The 22631-nt window shown below is 41.1% G+C and overlaps 1 protein-coding gene across 10 annotated transcripts in view; it reads left to right on the forward strand.

The window, feature by feature from the left end:
- Positions 1 to 1133: 1133 nt before the first annotated feature.
- The window catches only part of DICER1 (dicer 1, ribonuclease III), a 69589-nt gene continuing 48091 nt past the window's right edge, over positions 1134 to 22631 (forward strand). Inside the window, exons 1-4 of one of the 10 annotated variants that reach the window (XM_066276408.1) lie at positions 1134 to 2320; positions 19376 to 19549; positions 21191 to 21254; positions 22177 to 22277. In XM_066276408.1, coding sequence (XP_066132505.1) covers positions 22224 to 22277 — 54 coding nt within the window. In that variant the 5' untranslated portion in view covers positions 1134 to 2320; positions 19376 to 19549; positions 21191 to 21254; positions 22177 to 22223. The remainder of the gene's footprint in view (positions 2321 to 19375; positions 19550 to 21190; positions 21255 to 22176; positions 22278 to 22631) is intronic. The other 9 variants (XM_066276410.1, XM_066276407.1, XM_066276409.1 and 6 more) reach the window with 9 other exon arrangements.

Here is a 22631-nt window from a genome sequence, read left to right on the forward strand (position 1 = left end):
AAACTGTGTATCCATCAGGCAAAAATATTAATTTAGATCCATACTTCACCCTATACACTGAATCAGTTCCAAATAAATCAACGTTTAATTGTGAAAGACTGGAAGTCTAAGTGTCCATCAATAAATTATGTTATATCCCTGCAATAAAATATTACGGGAATTGACAAAAATAGTGAGAAGCTCTGTATATAATGCAATAGACATGTTTTCTTGATATAGTAAGTAATAAACAGCAAGATGTAATAATTGTGTACGGCATACTACCATTTTTGTAAATCAGGAATGTCTTGGTTTCTACAGGCATTAAAAGATCTCTAGAAGAATGAGCAAAAAATAGTGGTTACATGTTAGGGTATGGGGACAGGTGTTGGGGGTTCTTTTTACTGTTCACCTTTTTACACTTTCTGATGGATGAACCATATATATGTACTATTTATTTAAAAAAAATTAAAAACCAATGAAAATCAGACAAATCTCTGATGGAGAAACCCAGCTAGTTTTGACAGATTGAGGCAACAGCAGGAGGGGCTGAAAGTTTTACTTGCCCACAAATTCCCACTGCTGGTGGACCCCAGTGGCTGCCCCACCCTGAGATGCCATCCTTCTCATAAACGATTATACCCCCACAGCCTTTCCGCCTATTACTGGGGAGGTCTATTGCCCACGGTGCTTGCCATACAAGAAACGTTACTTTTAGGAAAGTCTGCCAAGGGCATTCTGACTATTTCCTCATTCTACCCACGAACATTCTATGCTTAGGGGAATTTACAGTAACTATATGACCAAGATTTGAGCACAGCAGTGACTGCGCACCCCCGCTTTAAAGCCAGAACTACCTGGGTTCAAATCTCAGTTGTTCACTTATTAGCTGTTTACTTGTTGGAGGTTATTTTTTTCATCTTCATAGACAATAAGAGCACCTACCTCACAGGAGCTATTTAAAGATCATAGGCTTACTCCAGCCTGATGAACAGCAATATAATGCGAGCCATATGGAGCATTAAAATCCTTCTAGCATTCGCATAAAAAAAAAGACACAAGAAACTAATATTTATTCCAATAAATCAAAAACATTACAGTTTCAACACGTCATCAATATAAAAATTATTAGTGAGATGCTTTACATTCTTTACCAAGAGAATACACGTACTTCTGAGTTCAGACTAGCATGTCTCAATCGGGACTAGCGACATCTTAAGCACTCAGCGGGCCTCGGTAACGGAAAGCGCTGACCCAGACACTGTCTGGCACATAGTAGGTGCTCACATGTGAGCAGCAGCGTGGTTGCTGTTAGCACCGCTCGTCTGCAGTAAAGCTATGGGGTGAGTCCTCTGGAAGAGATGTCTACATTTTGGGATAAATTAACAAGATGTTCCTTAAGCCAGTCCCTTGGCCTCCATATTTGTCACAGCTACAAGCTCTGGTACCCATGCAAATGAACAAGTCACATGCGTGGGGCCAGTGTCCCTGTCTCAGTATGTGACTGTCCCAGTTCCGGGGCTGGGGTGGGGGAGGCGGGGTCTCGTAGCCCCCACGCGCGGAGGACCCTGCACCACGAACGAGGAGGTAAAGCAGGCGAGGAGGAAGATCTTTTAAAAATGGGAGGGAAGTGGAGAAAGGACGCTGAGCGGTCCGGAGAACAATTACGGCCGTGGGACAGGGCCGCGTTTAGGGGGCGGTGAGTGCCAGAGAGGACAACAATGGAGGCGGATGAATTCCGTATGCCCGCAGATTCTGCCAAGCTGAGCGACAGCCCGCAACCTCGGCCCGCGGGCCCACGAGGGCCGCCCAGGCGCATGGCCCGCGGTGGAACGGCCCGGGCCCAGCCCGGCGCTGGGCCGCAAGCGGCACCTCAGCCACCGCCGCCGCTGCCGCCGCGTCCGCTGTCTCCCGGCTCCTGAGTGGTTGAGGGGCCGGGATTAACCTTTCACCGCCGCGCTCTGTCCAATCACAGGCTCGCTCTCATGCCAGCGCGGGGCGAGCGGGGCGTTGGGGGCGGACGGGGCGGTGCGGGCGCCGGTGGGATTCTCCAAGCGGCGGTGCGCCGTTGCCGCGGGCCGTTCGCGGGCTGCGGGCGAGCCGGGCGCTGCGCAGTCTCCGCAGGCGCCGGCGGGAGGGGTCGAGGCGGAGGCGCGGCGCGGCGCAGGCTGCTCCAGACCCAGGTGAATGGAGTAACCTGACAGCGGGGACGAGGCGACGGCGAGCGGGAGGAAATGGCGGCGGCGGCGGCTCCGGGCGGCACCGGGAGGCCTGGGCTGTGACGCACGCGCCGGAGAGGGGTCCGATGGTTCTCGAAGGCCCGCGGCGCCCCGTGCTGCAGGTGAGGGGGAATCCCGCGGTGCCGCTTTGTGTCCGGGGCGGGGAGCCGCTCCGCCCGGTCCGCGTGGGCGTCCCGGCGCTGGGCCCGTGCTCCAGCCAGGCCCGCGGGGCGGACACGGCGCGGGCAGATGGCGCGGCCTCGCCTGGCCCGGACGGCGCGGCCTGCGGGCCGGGCGCCCACCGGCGAGCTCTGCGCCGGCCCCGATCCCGGCGCCGCTCCGGAGTCGCCGCTTTGCAGGGACTTTGCGGTCGCTTGGGCCCCGGAGGGAGCTACGCGCGTCCTCGGCACTCGGCCCGGCCCGGCCCGGGGAGAGCAGGGGTTTGACAGGTCCGGTTACGCGCACGTAGCGGTGCGGGATCTGCAGCGGCGTCCCGGGAGCATCCTGGGGACCTGCGGTGGTGGCGGTCACTGCTCTGGGCCTCGGTGGACACCTTCGGAGGGCCGGGAGGGAAGGAAGCCGGGCTGCGGGTGCCGGCAGGAACGCCCGAGCCTGCGGGGCCCGCCCGGGAGGACCGGGAGGATGGTTCGTGTTTATTGGCAGGTGACCAGGTCTGGGTCCCAGGGGGCGGGTGGCCGAGGCCATCTTTCCGCCCCTCCCCTCCCATGTTTTTGTGCCAGAACTTCTGGACCTTTCAAAGGAGCCTTTCTTCAGGGTTTTTAATCCTTGGGAAATCAGTGTATGTTTTAAGTTAGCACATCAGATTTATTTAAATTATCTAGAAAAGCTGGACTACCCCAGTGACTTTGCCCGCTATACAGAACTAACGAACCACTTAATGTATCTTCAGTAACCTGAAGGTTTGCAAAAAGGGAGATGAGTAGGGAATCTCTGCCCTGCAGTGTTTGGTTGGTTGGTTGGTTGGTTGTGTGTGTGTGTGTGTGTGTGTGTGTGTGTAGAAAGTCCTGCGTTAACTGAACCAGGTTAAGTCTAAGTGTTCTTATAACAGGCGCGGTTTAACAACATTTCATCTAATTAAAGCGTATTACTTGGAAATTTGTGCTTCTTGAGGTACTCTATTCTTTGAATTTTCTGAATCCTTACAATTCTGATTTTCAGTAACCTTTGTGTTGCTTGTTTTTCAAGTGCAGTACACTCAGTGAATTTGAAAGGACAGAAGTTAGGTAATTAAGAAGTCATATATATACATATTTAATTGCTCTGTTTAATAAAAGGTTAACTAAATTGAAAAATGTATTGATGTAAACATTAAAACTTCCAAATGAAAATACCCATCTTAACCAAGAGCTCCAATACGTATTTTATTACGAGATGGTTGCTGGTACAGGATTCTGGATGAGGTGGCTAGTGAACAGGAATTTTAGTATTACTGTACTAGGTTCTGGAACAATCAGTTTATTTTGTCAAGTGTTATTTTTAAAACTAGATAGCTACATATGGCATGTATTATTCTATGTAATATATATCATATATATATACATCTAGTTATTTCACAACTTCATTTTAGGCTGTATTTTATAAAACTTTGTCTTTAGGAACACTAAAGATTGCTTTTACTACGCTCACTCTAAGCACTTAAATAGAGATGTTGGTTTATAGGTTTAGTTATGGCATCAAAATGCAGTTTTAAGAAAAAGTGGATTGGTCAAATATAATTTAAGGAGAAAAGACTTTCTTTTCCTGCAGTTATTTTAGTAAGGGCTTGCTTTTTATGCTGCCATCACAGCAGTCATTAATGATTGAGTTCTGTGGCCCTGGCCGGTTGGCTCAGTGGTAGAGCGTTGGCCTGGCGTGCAGGAGTCCCGGGTTCGATTCCCAGCCAGGGCACACAGGAGAAGCGCCCATCTGCGTCTCCACCCCTCCCCCTCTCCTTCCTCTCTGTCTCTCTCTTCCCCTCCGCAGCCAAGGCTCCATTGGAGCAAAGATGGCCCGGGCGCTGGGGATGGCTCTGTGGCCTCTGCCTCAGGCGCTAGAATGGCTCTGGTTGCAACAGAGCAATGCCCCAGATGGGCAGAGCATTGCCCCCAGGTGAGCGTGCCGGGTGGATCCTGGTCAGGGGCATGTGGGAATCTGTCTGACTGCCTCCCCATTTCCAACTTCAGAAAAAAAAAAAAAAAAGATTGAGTTCTGTCAACTGTGAGCTTGTTTTGCCATTGCTGAGTTTTATCATCTTGGTTTCAGAAGACATTTTATTTTGATGTGGCTCATGATCTTACTAGATCATGATTTGTGGTGGTATACATTGGGTAGTACGTTCTAGGAAGAGTGACTTGTATGGCATTGAGATATTTATTCCTGGCTACAGTCTAACATGTGAGATCTTGATTCATGTGAGAAAGTAGGTATTTAATAGTTGTTCTCTCACATCCTGTGGTCATTACATGTGACAAAGAAGAAAAGGGGAATATTTATTAACAAAAAGTACCTCCTTGGTACGTGCCAAAATGTTTCGGGTGCTTTTTGTGGACATTCTCATTTAGCCCTCTCTGTGGCCCGAGAGACTGCCCTTACTTTACATGCGAGGAGATGAAGACTCAAGAGATTGATGCCCACGGTTATGAGTCTAGAAGTGGCGCAGCCAGGACTGGGAGGGTTTGAGTTCAGAGCCCTGGCGTGCTTGTTCTTTTCGTTACGTTACCTTGCTGTTCGCAGTGGATTTTAGAGGAAAAATATGTACAATTGTATGTAAGTCCTTAGTTAATACTTGCTCAATGAAGCAAACCCTTTCTAACCTTAAATGATCAAGTGACCTCTCATTATCTGAATAGTTCAGTTATTTTTCTTTTTTTGTGATAATATATACATAACAAAATTTAATATTTTACCCTTTTTTTTTTTTGAGAAAGAGAGAGGGGAGGGGGAAGGGAAGCATTCATTTGTTGTTCCACTCAGTCGTGCGCTCATTGGTTGCTTCCCGTGTGTGCTCTGACCAGGGATCGAACCCACATCCTTGTTGTTTTAGGATGATGCTTTTAACCGACTGAACTAACTGGCTAGGGCCATTTTAACCATTTCTAAGTGTACAGTTTTGTGGCATTAACTACACATACTGTTTTGCAACCATCACCATCACCCGTCTCCAGAGCTTTTCCTCTTCCTCAGCTGAAACTCTGTCCCCAGCAGGCACTAACTGCTGTTGTACTGTCCCCAGTAGGCACTAACTGCTGCTGTACTGTCCCCAGCAGGCACTAACTGCTGCTGTAGCCTCTTTCCAGCCCCAGGCAGCCGTCCTGCTTTCTCTGTGAATGTGGCTACTCAGAACCTCTCAAGTAGAATTACACAATATTTGTCCTTTTGCAAGTGATATATTTCATTTATGCCTCTTCAGGGTTCATTTATGTTATAGCGTGTGTTAGAATTTCCTTCCTTTTAATGGCTGAGTAATGGTTTATTGTATATATGCATACCACATTTATTTATCCATTCATCTGTACGTGGCCACCTGGTTGCTTCTGTCTTTGGCTTTGTGAAGAATGCTGCTGTGAACATAGGTGTTTAAATACCTGTTTGAGTCCCTGCTTTCATTTCTTTTGGATATATGCCCAGAAGTGGCCAAGTTGTTTTTTGATCAAAACCCTGGACTCAGAATTTAGCACACTAGGTGTCTTCTCAGGTCTGTTTCAGACAGACTTTCCTACAAAAAGTTCCTCTTTGTCAATAAAAGACTTTAATCTCCTCATCTACTTGAGGCCCAGATTGACTTTTTTTTTTCCTTAAGCGAGAGAGACAGACAGACAGACAAGACAGACACAGACAGGCAAGCAGGCAGGCAGGGAGGGAGATGAGAATCATCAACCTATAGTTGCATCACTTTAGTTGTTCAATGATTGTGTCTCATATGTGCCTTGACAGGGGACTCCAGTTGAACCAGTGACCCCTTGCTCAAGCCAGTGACCTTGGACTCAAGCTAGTGAACTTGGGCTTTAAGTCAGAGACCTTTGGGTTCAAGCCAGTGACATTGGGTTCATGTCTGTGGTCCCATACTCAAGCTGGTGACCCTATGCTCAAGCTGGTGAACCTGCACTCAAGCCAGCCACCTTGGGGTTTTGAACTTGGGTCTTCAGTGTCCCACGTTGACACATTATCCATTGCTCTACCACCAGTCAGGCATGGCCCATTTTTATGATCTCACCTCCTGTCAGTGTCTGGCAAGTGGTATTCAGGTAACTAAGGTTCTAGTTTGACTTGTGTAAATAGTAAGTTGGAGCCCAGTGATTTATCTTGTTTACCTTAAGCTCTGCTTTTTTGGACATTGAAGAGTTTATTAGCGCCTCACCGGGTGGTGGTGCAGTGGATAGAGCATTGGACTGGGACGTGGAGGATCCAGGTTCAAAACCCTGAAGTCACTGGCTTGAGCAAGGGGTCACTCGGTCTGCTGTAGCCCCACGGTCAAGGCACATATGAGAAAGCAGTCAATGAACAACTAAGGTGCCGCAATGAAGAATTGATGCTTCTCATCTCTTTCTTCCCGTCTATCTCTCGCTGTCTCTCTGTTTCTGTCTGTCTGTCTGTCTGTCTGTCTGTCTGTCTCTCTCTCTCACACACACACACACACACAAAGTTTAGCTTATTCTAAAGTCCCAATGCGTTTACCTGTTTTATTATTTGCTTTGAGAACGAATTTGAGTTGGTCTTACAATAATAGGTGTTTGAAATGACTGAAATGGGGAAGGTTGAAGGGTGCAGTGTGGAGCGGGCAGAAGGGAATTAGATGAGAAGCTTAGGGCAAGGGCAGCTCAGCATCTGCATGTAACTAAAGCTTTTTAAAAAAATTAAATTATTAGAGTGAAAAAGGAAATAGTACTAATTGTAGTTGGCATTGATTAATGAAAGGAAGTATACCAATTAATTAGGAGAAGCAGACTTTTCTCTTGTATGAAGAACAAGTAATTGTTTAAATTCTTACATAAATTGATATTAATAATATATGGACAAAATGTTTTACAAATGACAGGAACATTTTTCCCATGCCATTTTAGAGACACTAGAGAAAAGCCTCAGGCAAAATGGAAAAGCTTTAGCAATACAGGTATACTTCATTCTGGGGATTTGATTTATTAGAGTTTAGTTCGTTTATCTTTCAGATGATTTCCCCGAAATATCTGTTCTTTCATTCAGCAGTCTGACAGATGCTGAATGACAGACTAGTCACAAATGAGCTCATTTCTGGACTGTATAGGCAGTTAGGGTTTTCCAGATTCTCTCTGCCAGTCTTCAGGAATGTGTGTTGGCTTAAAAGTAGGGCTGCTTGCGTGGTGGTATGTACTCAGTGAATGAATACAGGGCCAGCGTTACAGCCGATCCTCGAATGGGGGTTACGGGGTGTTGACCGCCATCCCCCAGTCGAAAATCTGCATTTAACTTGGACTTTCTGAAACGTGGGTTGTCCCTCATTATTTGCGCAGGATTGGTTTCAGGATCTGCCCTCCCCTCCTGGCAAATACCAAAATCCTAGGGTGCTCAAACTTCTCTATATAACCGGCTTCTGGAACCTTGGATGGAAAAGAGTGCATGTAGTTACTGAATAAAAATCTGCGTTTGAAGTGGACCCTCATTGCGTTATTCAAGGGTCAGCTATTTTTGAGGTAGCTGATGAAATTGAAATTGTTAGTAATTTAAGAAATCCTCTGTTAAATTCTGAGTACAAAATGGCTTTCCTATTTATCTAAAATGGTCAATGAGTTGGTTCTTCTTTAATATGCTGAGTTGCTATACATTTGAAATAAATGACCAAGAAGATGCCTCAAGAAGGCAATGGTTGAGGATGTTTGTAATTTTACTGTCCTTGTTAGGTTTTGGTGTCAAGTTTATCTTGGTCTCATAGAAAGACTTGGGAAGTATTTTCTCTTATTTCTGTTCTGAAGAGTTTGCTTTTAAGATTAGAGTTATTCTTTAAATATTTAGAAGAATCACTAGTGAAGCCATTTGGGCTTGGAGTTTTTAATAATCCATTTTTTAAAAACAGGTATAAATCTCTTCAAATTTTCTGTTTCTTCAGATGTTAACTTTGGTAAATTGTTTTTTTTTCCAAGTAATTTGGCCATTTCATCTAAAGCATTTCTTTGAGTGACCACTATGAAGTCATTGATACTAAAAAATAACCAAGTAAAACTGCTCAATTTGGGGAAATTACAACTTTTTAAGAGATCATTAAGTAATATAAAGAATACTCTTTGTTGTGTGTATGGAAGACTAGACAGTAGTTAGTTTCTGATATTCTTAGAAGATAGGCACACTGTGATTTATGTAGACAAAGTTAGTTCCTTGAAAACTGGTGATACTCCAAAGCTATTGGTATGTGAAATCTCTAATTAGGTTGTAAGCTAAATTTCTAAACTTTGACCAAAATTCATTTTGGATTAATCCAACTAGTGATTATAATTTAACATATGCTTTATTGTTTTTTGAAGGATTGTTTCTAAATAATAGTAAAAATAAAAATAAGTAAAGTATAACAGAAGAGTGTCTTTAAAACATTGTGAGGCCTGACCTGTGGTGGTGCAGTGGATAAAATGTCAGCCTGGAAATGCTGAGGTCGCTGGTTCAAAACCCTGGGTTTGCCTGGTCAAGGCACATATGGGAGTTGATGCTTCCTGCTCCTCCCCCCCTTCTTTCTCTCTGTCTCTCTCTTTCTCCTCTCTCTGTCTCTCTCTCTCTCTCTCCCTCTCTCTCTCTCCTCTCTAAAAATGAATAAATAAAATAAAATTTAAAAAAAATTAAAAAAAAAAAAACATTGTGAGAGGGTGACAGTCAATGTATATAGAAATGGCCTCAACTTCCTTTTTCCAGTACATACAGTACTTTTTCCAAACCAGACATCTTATGTGGTTTTAGTGGTTTGCTTATTTAAATTGGTTAATTAAATGTATGTGCTGTGGATTATGTAGGGGAACGAGAGGAGCCCGGGGCTGGCGGACATCTTTGTAGGTCCCATTATAGAAATGAGGCTGAGACTGAGAGGTGAGGCCCTTAGCCCAAGGTCTTATGGGTAACATGGATTCAGAGCACTCTGAATCTGAGCTTTCTTTTCCTCTCTTGTTCTGTAATATATGTATATTGGGTTTAATTGTAACGCAGTTGAGTACAGTAAGAGTTGTTAGACTAGGAGGCTACATTTATTCTGGTACTGATGCTTTTTTTCCTAGACTTTCTGAATTCCTGTAATGGAAGGTTTAAAAAAATTTTTTTAATTGTATTTAGCAGTAACAAATCTTCATGTTTTTAGATTAATTCTTGGAACAGCCAAAAGTTCCCTTGGCAGCTAAGTGTAGCTCTCCAAGTGGAAATATGTAACAGGCAGGCAAGGCTAGAGAACTGGAGCTAGAGATGGGGAAATCATCTGAAAGATAAGAAGAACCATCCTGGTTCTTCCAGAGTTGTGCTAGATGGGTGGGTGGTTCCCAGCACAGGGACTTTCAGTGCACAAACAGAGACAGTTCCAGGCAAACCAGTAGGAGTAGAAGTAATGTTTCTTTTTTCCTTTTTTTTTTTTAAATTCATAGAGACGGGGGGGGGGGGGGAGGCAGAGAGACAGACTCCCGCATGTGCCCCGACCAGGATCCACCCCACAAGCCCACTAGGGGGCAATGCTCTGCCCATCTGGGGCATTGCTCTGTTGCTCAGCAACTGAGCTCTTAGCGCCTGAGGCAGAGGCCCATGGAGCCATCCTCAGCACCCAGGGCCAACTCGCTCCAATCGAGCCATGGCTGCAGGAGAGGAAGAGAGAGAGAGAGACAGATAGAGAGAGAAGCGAGAGGTGGAGGGGTGGGGAAGCAGATGATCGCTTCTCCTGTGTGCCCTCACTGGGAATTGAACCTAGGACATCCACACTCTTGGCGGGCTGACATTCTACCACTGAGCCAACCGGAAAAAGGAATGTCTACTCTGAAGAGTTAAATATTAGGAGTCTCTTTCTTATTATGTTTGATATTCTTGTCTATGGGCCTTGGATACAGAATTAGCTCTTCATGGGCTGACATGAACTAGGTGAGAACCCTTGGTGTGTACCAAGAATAGAAAAGTGGAGTCCAAGTCTTGCTGAAGTGGACAGGACAAGGTTCCAATCCTCACGAAGCCGTACAGGAGGCCCTTATGATCTACTTCCTGCTTGTCTTACCAGTTTCATTGTCTCACCATCCTGTGGACAAGTGCTCCAGCACATGCTGCTTGTTATTTCTTTAACTTGACCTGCTGGGTGCCTAGTCCTCATGATGCCCTGTACTATCCCCTTCCTGACCAGTGCTGTTATTACTCACTCTATAAAACTCAGTTCTCACCCTCTCCATAGTACAGGTTTGTATTAAGGATATCTTACTCAATAAATATTTGCTGAATCAATGAATAATTTAAGGGGGAGGAGGTAAAACAAAGATTTTTGAGTGAGGAAAGTCACCTTAAGTATTATTTTTTATACTACTACAAAATGATTTGAATAAGTTCCATTTTTCTGTGCTCTACTGATAGCCAAATACTGATTTATCAATATTTAGTAGAGTGTTGTTATTAATTTTATGTTTTAAAATATTTCAGATTTACAGAGTTGTAGGAATAGAATTCCCTATATTACCAATAGTTAATAATTTGCTACATTTGTATTCTAGGCATTATGCTCTTCACTACTAAATATTAGAAGTGTATTTTCTAAGAACAAGAACATTCTCATAATCACAGTACAGTTAAGTTATTAGATTTCACCAGTGTTCCTCTAGGGGAGGGGAGAAAGTTTTCCCTCTATGTTCTAGTTCAGTGGGTGAGACTGAGTTAAACTGACAAAGGGAAGATTCATTGCAGAAAAGGTTTTCTTTGCATGCATGCAGAGATTCATAGGAAGAAGTGAAAACCCAAAGAGTGGTTAGGCTTAGAGCTCATGTGCCATTAAATAAAGGGTAATAATCCATGGAGGTGTGACCGACAAAGGAAAAAGAGTTTGGGCTTTAGGGGAGGAAGATTGTGGCAAGGTAAATCTGTGAGGGAGACTAAGGAAAGACACGGGTTATTTCACTAAGGTTTGTTTATGCAGATTCAAACGTGACATCTCTGGGGGTAAGTAAGAGTCATCCCTGACAGGCCCTAGAGTGTGGAGAGAGGACTCCTTCACAATGGAGATGTATGGCCCGCTTTTAGGTAGAAAGGGGCAGGCAGAGAATTCCTCCTGTGTCTGCTGTTTCTCTCTTGCCTTCAACTCAGAATAATCCTGTGCCAAAGTGATGCATTATGAGGTGGTATATTCTGATACCCCTTTCCCCCCGATTAGTTCCTTTATTCAATTTTCCTTCCTTCTTACGAGTCGACCCAGGAACATACATTGCATTTAGTTGTCTGTCTCCTTACGCTTTTCATCTGATAGTTTCTCAGCTTTTATCTTTTACGATACTGACTTTTTTGAAGAGCACAGCCAGTTGTTTTGTAAAATGAGTCTCAGATTTGGTTTTCATATTCCTGTGAGCAGGTTCAGGTTTTGCACTTGTAATAGGAAAACTACATAAATGATATTTCTTAGTTCATTGCATTAGGAGGTACATGTTGTCACTTTGTCCCAATATTGATGATGTTAACTTTGTCACTTGGGTTAAGTTAAAGTGGTATCTGTAAGGTTTTTCCAGTGAAAAATTTCGGTTTCCATTTCAAGTAGGCGATCTGTGCAGAGATAGTTTAAGATGATGTAAATATTCTTTCGTAACCATCACCCAATAGTTTTAGCATCCATTAATGATTCTTGCCTCAGTTTTATTAATGTGATGGTTAAAAATGGTGATTTTTTTTCTGTCATTCCTTCTGCACTTAAAAGTTGACATTAAATAGAGTTTTACCTGGATTTATAACCTAATGAAATACAGTTTCTAAAATGAGTAAATTAGTGAGAAGTACTCTTTTGGGGAACTTCATTGTGTGGCTGGCACATATCCAAGGCTGGTGTCAGATCAGATGCGTTCATGGGGAAGACAGTTTGTAGTGCTTGGGAGTAAACCCGGGGAGGCTAAGGGCGGGGGGGAGGATGAAGGTGGTTGGATGATGTCAAAATGACCGGTGTACAAATTGATGCCTCTCTAGCTTTGGGACTTTCAGGTCAGCCCTGAACTTGTCTTTGTAGGAGGAGGGGGCAAGGATGGGAGGCATTATACTTATTTAAATAATTTGGGTTGTTAAAAGTCTTTAAAAATAGGAAGTATTTAAATTGAAATTTTCTTTGACCTACAAAGATACCGTATTTCCCCATGTATAAGTTGTTCTCATATATAAGACGCGCTTTAATTTTGGGGCCTGAAATTTGAAAAAAAAGTATTACATAAAGTTATTGACGCCTGACCAGGCAGTGGTGCAGTTGATAGAGCATCAGACTGGGATGCGGAGGACCCGGGTTCGAAACTCCAAGGTTGCCAGCTTGAGCGCGGGCTCATCTGGTTTGAGCAAGATTCACCAGCTTGAGCTCAAGGTCGCTGGCTTGAGCAAGGGGTCATTGTCTGCTGTAGCCCCCCCCCATCAAAGCACATATGAGAAAGCACTCAATGAACAACTAAAGTGCCACAACAAAGAATTAATGCTTCTCATCTCTCTCCCTATCTGTCCCTCTGTCTTTTTAAAGTTATTGAACTCAAGTTTTATTCATCATAAAATTTATACAACTCCTCATCACTGTCAAAACTCCCACCCATTAGCTTGTCCTCATCTGTGTCTGATGAGAATCCACTGTCTTCAACAAGGAGCGCAAAAACAAGCACAAAAAAGTGGGAAATGCAACTAAAAACAACTACAACCACTATAAGACACACCCAGTTTTTAGACCCCAAGTGCTTTAAAAAAATGTGCGTTTTATATTTTATACATGGGGAAATATGGTACATGTTAATTTAAGGTTAGATAAATAAAATTTATTCTCAACATAGAGCTAATTAACAAAAATATATTTTGTATGTTTCTAGCTTTTCTTGAATTTAGGGTAAGTCAAGTATGAAATTATCTTTCATTTCAAAGATTGAACAGTTCTGGAGTGGAGAGATAGCGATAACATCTAATGTGGAACAGAAGCTACTCGAGGCCTGATTTGGATGGTGATAGTGCATGCGTGCTGGATGAGGGGAATCAGTGATAGAAGTTTTAAGGGAAAGCTTGGGTGTGGTAGTGAGGGGTGGGGCCCTAGAAGGAGCTGCTTCTCTGTGCAGGTTGGGGTACATGTGTCATAGTGCTCTAGGGACAGCAGATAACATGAATGGTTGCTCCCATTGCATACAGCAGTGGTATGGGGCTTTACTCCTTGCCTAGAACTTCTAATGTTTTCTTTCCTGACTCAGCATTGATTAACATCCACCATACTCAGCAGTCTCTTAGGCTCGCTTTTTTTTCCTTGGGACCAGACTTCTCTTTGGTATTAAAGTGTCCACATTATATTTGTGTTAAAATTGCTTGACATAGAGAATTGTGGCCCCTTTTTCTTGTGGGTGGTTTTATGTGGTGTCAAAGATAGGCAGAAGGTGTCATGAATTGAGTAAAAATCTAGCATTTGTTAAACAATGTATTTATTGAGTCAAGTACAAAAACTTGGAATTAAACATTATCCTTAAAACTCATCTTGAAAGCTAGTGGTGAGTTAAGTATTTACCTCTCTGGAAACGAAACTGCTGGGTAAATGTCACTATAGGTAACTTGAAGGGGAAGGGCGGTATCTGCCGTTTTGATGAGTTGGAATGTTGTCTTTTTCAGAAGTATTTCAATAATTGGGCCATTGGCTGGCAGCCTAGAGATACTTTTTATATGGAAATTGTGACGGATGGAATTTGTTAAAATGGTATTTGACCTGCATTCAGCTTCAATTTAGGACAAATCTAATTTTAGGCATAATTACATTGCAATGTAAACATAATATATTTATGTTAAAGATTTGGAGAAACCCAGAAATTTGTCTGGTTTATAGAGTAGTGCAAGAAAAGCAGGCCGTTGAATTTGTGGTTAAAGTTATAGAAGCTGGGGTAGAAGTTACCAGGTTCAGAGGCTTCAGAAGGGAGAAGCTTTTCTTTTCTAGTGCCTAGCACAGCATCGTACATCTCTAAACTGTTGTCTATACAAACCATTCTCAGTTTGAAAGCTTGTTTTTCAATTCTAAAAGTAATGTGTTCAAATTGTAGGGAATTTTACACTGCAGAAATGGTTTAAGGAAAAGAAATCACTCCTGGTAGTAATCACCTCCTCAATTTTTGAGTAAATATATTTTTTTCCATTCCCCCTCCCTCCTTCTATTTTTTAGTTTTTAACTTGAAGAGATAATCATGATCTTACTATAAATAAAAATATTCTGCTTTTTTTCATTGAATGCCATACATAAGCATTTTTGTTCATTATAACCTCATTATTTTTAATGGCTCAATGAAACTACATCATGTAAAATGAGTCATGGTTTGTTTACATTCCTCATTCATTGTGAGGTATTTAGATTTGGGGGTTGGGTGGGAGGGGCAATTTTGCTGTTAGAATTGGTAATGTTGAAAGAAGTATTTCTTTCAATTAAAATTTTTTAAAATTAATTTTTGGAGAGAGAGAGAGAGGGAAGAGACACATTGATACATTGTTTCGCATTCATTTCTTGACTCTTGTATGAGCCCCGACCAGGGTAGAGGCCGCAACCTTGGCATGCTGGGGTGCTGCTCTGACCACCTGAGCTGCCAGGCCGGGGCCTGGAGGGAGCATTTCTGCTCCTTGTTTTGTGTTAGTGTTATAGGCTAGATTAATCTACAGAGATTTCTGATAATGGCAGATATGACAAATAAAAAAGGGAAATAACTGGAATTATCTAATGCTATCAGTGTTTAAATTCTTGAATTTATTATCCCTTTTTTCTTTTCTTTGGTCTCTCAGCCTTTGGTTTGACCTTAGTCTTTTCATAATCTATATTCGCCAAATAGGAGTTGGTAAATTTTTGAAATATTTATTTTGTATACTATAACATTTTTGGATATTTTCTATCGTTTTGTTTTATCTTACATTTTGTGTTTTCAGAATTTGTCCATTTGATGATGATGATTTCTTGCCCTCCTGGGTACCAAAGAAACAGTTAAGGAAAAGAATATTTTCAGTGATGTCTGTGGAGCCAACGGAAATAGCATACAATACTTTTTGTTTATTGCTTTTAAAGAAAAATAGTGGATACAAAGCTATTTAATTTTATTTTGCATTATAGCTGTATTTTGTGATTGAAATTTTATTTTTATTCTATTATAAATTCCTAATGATTAGGTGAGTCAGAGTTTGGGGTTTTTCATGTTCATTGGGTTAAAATACTGTATAAAATCTTGTGTACTTTAAATTTATGTGAAAATATTTCTATACTGAATTTTATGATTACTAAACATTTTAGGCTTTCTTTAAGAAATTTCTTACAATCTTAAGAATTGTTTGAAAACATAGGTCCAGATAGAGATGGTAGTGTGTCTGTTTTTCAAAACTACCATTTACTGAGCATTTTCTATGTTGTAAGCACTTTTTTCTCCATGAGGCTTAATATCCATACATGATTTTATTTGAGCCTCAAAATAGTCAAGTATTTCTATTTTGCAGGCAAAGAAGCAAACTTTAGAGAAAGGTGGTAGAGTCTGATGAGCATTGGTCTTCCTCACTGGACCCCTTGCTGGCATTCAGATGATTTTAAATGAAAAGTACTTAAAAAAATAAAAAAGAGTTTGCTTCCTACATTGCCAGTGGCCTTACTTAGGGCCCCTCCGTCAGAGAGCCTGTGTGAGGAGTGACTATGAGAACCTGTTTAGAGGCCAGAGCATCCACTTGACTTAGGAAGCTGGTGTAAAACAGTTGAGACTCCTCTAACTGAAACGTAGAGAAGGTTGGTGGGAGTTATTTTTAAACCACTGGATGCTTTCTGTGTGTAGATTTTTTTAAAATAAGAGGCTGTTTGCCCACTTAGCTCCCTCTTCTTTTTAAAACTCCTTTCCTGACTGTAGTTGGGCAGCATGTTTTAGGTTTCTCTAGTATTTAGGTTCCACTAAATGGAATTTTGTTAAATGGCATGCATACTATTTGAGAATGGACATTTTTTTTTTAAGCTGGTGTTGAGGAAATATAATTAGAAACAAAATCGCCTCACAACCCAGAAGATCTCTCCACAAAGGTAGAAGAAAAAGAAAATAGTTTTTTATTGAGTAAACATTGAACCAGAAGGTGACATCACAACATCACAGGTCAGCAACTAAAGAGATTATAAAGACAGAAAGAAATCTTGTTCTTTTATTCTGTTCAGTGGTTACAACCCACTATATCCATGTTGTCAGGATAAATCTCTAATTTCTTGTACCATTATCACTTGGAGGGAGCTTTTTATAAGGAGATAGGTGGCAGATTGGGTCCAAGTCTTCTTAGAAAACTTGATTGGGCAATTATCCTTCTTAATTACATTTCAGAGATGCTCTTAGATCTTTAAAGAAACATTCCAGAGAAGTGAGAAGGGCTAGAGGTTTAAGATTTACATACATTTAAAAAGAATTGAAAAAGAAGTCTGTAAAAAAAAAAAAGATGAGGAAGAAGTCCATTTATTGTATTATATTTTTTAAAGTGAATTTCTTATAGGCAGCATATCATTGGATTTTTAAAGATTTTATTTATTGATTTTAGAGATAGAAGAACTAGAAAGTAGGGAAGGAGGGGAGCAGGAAGCAGCAACTCATAGTAATTGCCTCTCCTATGTGCCTTGACTGTGTAAGCCCGGGGTTTCGCACCGGCAACTTCAACTCTAGGTTGATGCTTTGTTCTCTGCGCCACTGCAGGTCAGGCACTGCCATTTATTTTTAACTTGGAGAATTAAGCCTCTTAATATAAATTTTACCCTTATACCAACAGCCATATAAGCAACCATATAAATCTGTACATTGTATCAGAACCAAGAGTGCCTGCCTTTAGCAAGTTGGGTTTGGATAGAGTTAAAATAATGCCTTGGATTATTAATAGCATATTGGTTGCATTACATAAAAACATTTAACTTCCATAGCTGAGAGTCCTTTGAAAGAAAGGATTTATTAGACCATTGCTAGCAAAAAACTACTGATCTCGGGACATGGAATCTGAACAAGCCACCAGCAGCATGGCTAGGTAGAAAAGACAGCATGTTGGTTGTCCGTATAGACCAGGAAGTGTGAGCAGTCTTCTGTTAGAGCTGGCTCAGAGGTCTTAACAGGCTAACTGTTCCTTCTTTCCCTAGCTGCTGTAATTTTAATTTGAAACATCTCAGATTGTTTTTCTGGTCCGTTACTAGGGACTGGAAGCTCTTCTAGCATGTTTTAGTTTTATCCGTTGGATTACACAAGTGCTTTTGGCAATGTTTTGGTGTCACAGTGTTCATGGTTTTCTTGTGTTTTGTTCACTGGAACTTTATGGTAGTTGTGCATTTGGGCTTCACAAGATTAGGAACAAAATCTGGACATTAATATTTGTAAAGGTAATAGTGTCAGAATCTGTGACACATTACAAGAAAATGAATGAGTTGGAAGTTTTCTGTTACCAGTTTTGAAAACGTGCACCAGGAGCTCTGGACGCCTTTAGACTTTAGATCAGAGGGTCCACTGTCTGTCATTACAAGCCTCTCTGTGAAGCAGTACAGCCATATACGAGTTAGATCAGGGGTCGGGAACCTTTCTGGCTGAGAGAGCCATGAACGCCACATATTTTAAAATGTCATTCATGAGAGCCATACAATATGTTTAACACTAAATACAAGTAAATGTGTGCATTTTATGTAAGACCAACACTTTTAAAGTACAATAAGTCTCTGAATTCTTTTTAATAACGTTGTTATGCTGTTGCTAACCAATGATGAATAAAGTACTTCTTATCATTAATGTGACTTCTGGTGCTGCATGGTTTTGCTGATGGCTTTGTAGTCTGGTTGATACGTGGTGAGGTTAAGCTTCATGCAGGCTTAAACATGACCATAGGTTGGTCTTAATGTTCTTTAGATGTGAGAAAGACTGCTCACATGCATACGTAGAGCCAAACATTGTCAGTACAGCAATACTCACACGCTGCAGTGTGTGGTATGTGACGGGAAGCGTGTTCCAAGTTTTGACAATCAACTGGTCCTCAGGTTGAAGTTTTTTCATTTCTCCCCACTTGTGTTTGCTCGCCAACTCTGCTTGCTGTCGTGCAAGTCTTTCCAAATTTTCATTCAGTGACTTGAACTTATTCACCCACATGTCTGAGGCCTTCAGGTCAGCAACCTGTAGCTCAAAATCTCTGACGGAGACACCGGGGATGTAACTCAGGTCGGCGCTGTAAACTGCACACTCGTGTGGATGGGTGAACTTAAAAAGACGCGTGCACTCACGAAATTCTCCAAAGCGCGCTTTAAATGACTGCAGAAGATTAGATGTGAAGCCCGCTAGCTGCTGGAGATCAAGATGTTGAGCAGGGTCACTTGCTGTGCATGCTTCTTTAAACTCTCCCAGTTTTTCAAAGTGTAGTAAACGGCCTGTTTCAGTGTCAGCAATGAAGAGTTCCAGCTTGTTTTCAAATGCAAACACTGCTTGTTGAAGGGATAAGACTGTATTTCCAATGCCTTGCACTTTCACATTGAGCTGGTTCAGATGTTCAGTCATGTCCACAAGATAGAACTTCAGGAGCAACTCAGTGTTAGCTAACTCAGGATGCTTAACATTTTTCATTTCAAGAAAAGTCTGGATTTTGCTCAGACAAGCTACGAAAAGGCTGAGCACTTTCCCTCTTGACAACCAACGCACACTGCTGTGCAGAAGCAGACCAGGATAATTATTCCCAACTTCATCCAGCAGTGTTTTAAACTGGCGATCATTTAAAGCTTGGGCAACAATAAAGTTGACCACTTGAATGACCAGCGACATCACCTTATCAAGCTGCTCGCCACACAGCTGAGCACAGAGCGCCTCCTGATGTAGGATGCAGTGAAAACTTAGGATGGGTCTCTTTTCACGTTCATGAAGAAGCGCTACGAATCCTCTGTTTTTCCCCACCATGCACGGAGCACCATCAGTACACACCGAAATAAGTTTATCCATCAGTAGATTTTTTTTCTTTAGTGAACTCAGTGAAAGACTTGAATAAATCCTCCCCTCTTGTTGTCTCTTTCATAGGCAGAACAGCAAGACTTTCCTCATGTAGTGTGTCACCGACAGCATACCTTGCAATCACGCTGAACTGGGATAAATGGCTTACGTCTGTTGACTCATCCAAAGTGGAGAGAAAAGAATGGTGCTGCATTTATGTCCCTCACTGGTGTTGCCTCAATTTTATTTGCCATCATGATGGTACGATCGTGAACAGTTCTTGCCGACAGAGGCATGTCTTTTATTCATTTGATTATCTTGTCTTTATCCAAAAAGTTGTCAAAAACTTCATTGGCAACATCAAGCATGAATGTTTTGGCATAACTCCCCATCTGTGAATGGCTTTCCGTTTCTCACAATTGCTAAAGCACCAGCAAAACTAGCCAAATTCCAGTCACCTTGTTGGGTCCAAACACAGAGTTGCTGCTGACTAGCTTTCACTCTGCACAGTAGCTCTTGACATGCTTTCTTCCTGCTGTCCCCCGCTGGATATTTTGATGCAAATGTAGTATGGCGTATGTCGAAGTGCCACTTTATATTTGACTGTTTCATCAATGCAATTTTATCATTGCATATTAGACACACTGCAGAACCTGCTCTCTCCACAAAGGTGAATTCCTCTGTCTATTCCTGCTGAAAAGTACAATACTCCTCTTTTTTTCTTTTAGTCATCTTCTTCGTCAAAAGAGTTTCTGCAATTAACTAGTTGACTACTTGATTAAAAGGAGGAAAGTTTACTTCCTGACCTCACAACAACCTGTGTACGTTAGGCATTATCCAATAAAAATTTGGTGTTGTCCTGGAGGACAGCTGTGATTGGCTCCAGCCATCCGCAACCATGAACATGAGCAGTAGGAAATGAATGGATTGTAATACATGAGAATGTTTTATATTTTTAACGTTTTTTTTTTTATTAAAGATTTGTCTGCAAGCCAGATGCAGCCATCAAAAGAGCCACACCTGGCTTGTGACCCATAGGTTCCCGACCCCTGAGTTAGATGCTAATGTGGGTTGAGTTTGTCAATTTACACTAAAACTTGATAGAGTATCTGGTAGTGGCATCTTTTTTTCTGAGTTAGAAAGTGGCCTAACAAACAGGAGATTGTATGTTTGTAATTTAAGTTGTGGTCACAATTAAAATAATAAAGTGTGACCTATTGGCTGTGTATTAGGAACATAAAATAAGTTCTCATTGTATTTGTAATGTTAACTTTCCAATATAGAAACGTCTAGGTAAATACATAGTTTGGCTAACTCAGATGTAATAGTGGAGCTGTAGTGAATTTCATAGTATGATATTATCAGCTTATTGTGGTCATGACACTTCTAGAAAAGAGGTAACTATTAATTAGACAAGAGGAAGAGAGTGATGTTGGTGTATTCAATTTACATTTTACTAGGTGGCAGAATGGAATGGAATTACAAATGAGATTATGAGGTAGTTTAAGGAAGCACAAATTGCAAGCTAGGAGATAGGGGGATAGATACTAAAATGCTCCTGTAAAAGCATGATACTGACTTAGCATAATGTTTAAGTGTTTTTAAAGTCAGATTTTACTGGGGGGGATGTAATTTACTGCCAAGAATTCTCCCTTATATTGGATTATACTAACAACTTCTTAAAATTTCCAATTGTATTAGAACACAGTAAATACAAATTTTAAAGGGTATCTCTTCAGACATGGACTGTTTTCTTTACTCCCAGTAGATAACTAAATTATTTTATCAGGGATCTTATTCTGATAAGTTAAATATGAAAGTTTTGTTAAATAGGAAATTTCTTAAAGTTGGTTTTTAAAAACGAGTTGTATGTTCTAAAATATTCTCTCTGATTGCTTTTAGGTTACCTAGGGTATGACTTAATACAGACTTGGAAACTGAAAGAACTTAGAATCAGCATTTTGAGGTAAATATGTACATACTTAAATAGTGTTAAGGTTTCCCCATTCTGCTTTGTTAATCTACCCGCAAGATAAATTTGTGTGTGGAATGAGAAAGTTTAAAGGAATGCCCATTAAACCAGTGTTTTTCAACCACAAGTCACTCCCTAAACAACTGGATGGCACTTGGATAAGCGAAAGGCCCACGGCCAGTTTGTCCTGCGCCTGTGCTGGTAGAGGTGCTGCAGTAAGGTAAAGGAGTCTGGTGTCAGACCTAACAGAGTCAACGTGTTTCTCAATACTTCGTGCTTCCTTAGTTTTCCATTTCTCTCTTAGGAGAAAACCCCTAAATTTAAATTTCTCTACAATATTAACACTGATGAACTGTGTTCTTGAATTCTTCTATCACAAATGAATTCTGTAAGAGTATCTAGTGTGGATTTAACTGTTCTTTGAGTTTGTGTTTTTAATTTCATTTTGAGAAATTAAAATTGCTGATACCTTTTATACACGTATTGAAGACCTGTCATAGGTGATTTGGATTTTCCGGCCAAATTCTCTCTTCTGGTGACCTTTGTCATTTCTTTTGTGTATGTGAATTTAGGAAATACAACATACTTATCCTTTTATTTTTTTCATTTTCCAGGTTGTTGTGTTCAGAATTTATTTACTTTATTTCATTTCCTTGTATTCATTTTAGAATCTTTTCTTGAACACCCCCCCCACACACACCTCTTGGAATTAGACCTGCTATTGTTCCTTCTCTTGTTCTTTGCTTTAGAAAACTTAATATCCTAAAATAATCCATATGTCTTTTGTTTAAAATTTAATATAAAAACAATGGCCTTTATTCAATTCTTCATATCAATAAGGCACTCCTATAGATGTGTTTATATTCATTTTAAGTATAGGAATCTTACAGTTGGCTATTTTTGCGTTTATTTTTAGAGCAGAAGCATGGGCATGCTGTGATTTTCCAATAAACTGCTATCACAATGTCAAAATGCAGTTCAGACAACAGCAACACAGAGGTCTCAAACATTAAAACGGTAAATCAGCAATTTATCCTATGTGGAAAGTGGAAGAGTTTATTTGCAGGTTGTATTAAGTTGTTTCTGAATTAGTAATATTCAGAATGAAACAGCCTTACCAATTTCATGAGTGTAAATTGTTTGACCAGAAATTTAAAATCTGTGATTGGAAAACAGTCTCATAAAGTGAGTATGGGCTCAAAGCAGTTAACTAGTTCATCTCTGTTCTGTAGGCTCTTACCAGTGGGCACTCAGTTTTTCATTGTGGCTAAGTTAAGGGGAAAAGTTTATTTCAAGATGCTAAAGAAAGTAAAAATTGGCAAAATTACAGGTTTTCTGTTTTCACATTATTGGATTACCTATTGAATTTTT

The sequence above is a fragment of the Saccopteryx bilineata genome, chromosome 4 (genome assembly GCF_036850765.1).
Source record: "Saccopteryx bilineata isolate mSacBil1 chromosome 4, mSacBil1_pri_phased_curated, whole genome shotgun sequence".
NCBI lineage: Eukaryota > Metazoa > Chordata > Mammalia > Chiroptera > Emballonuridae > Saccopteryx > Saccopteryx bilineata.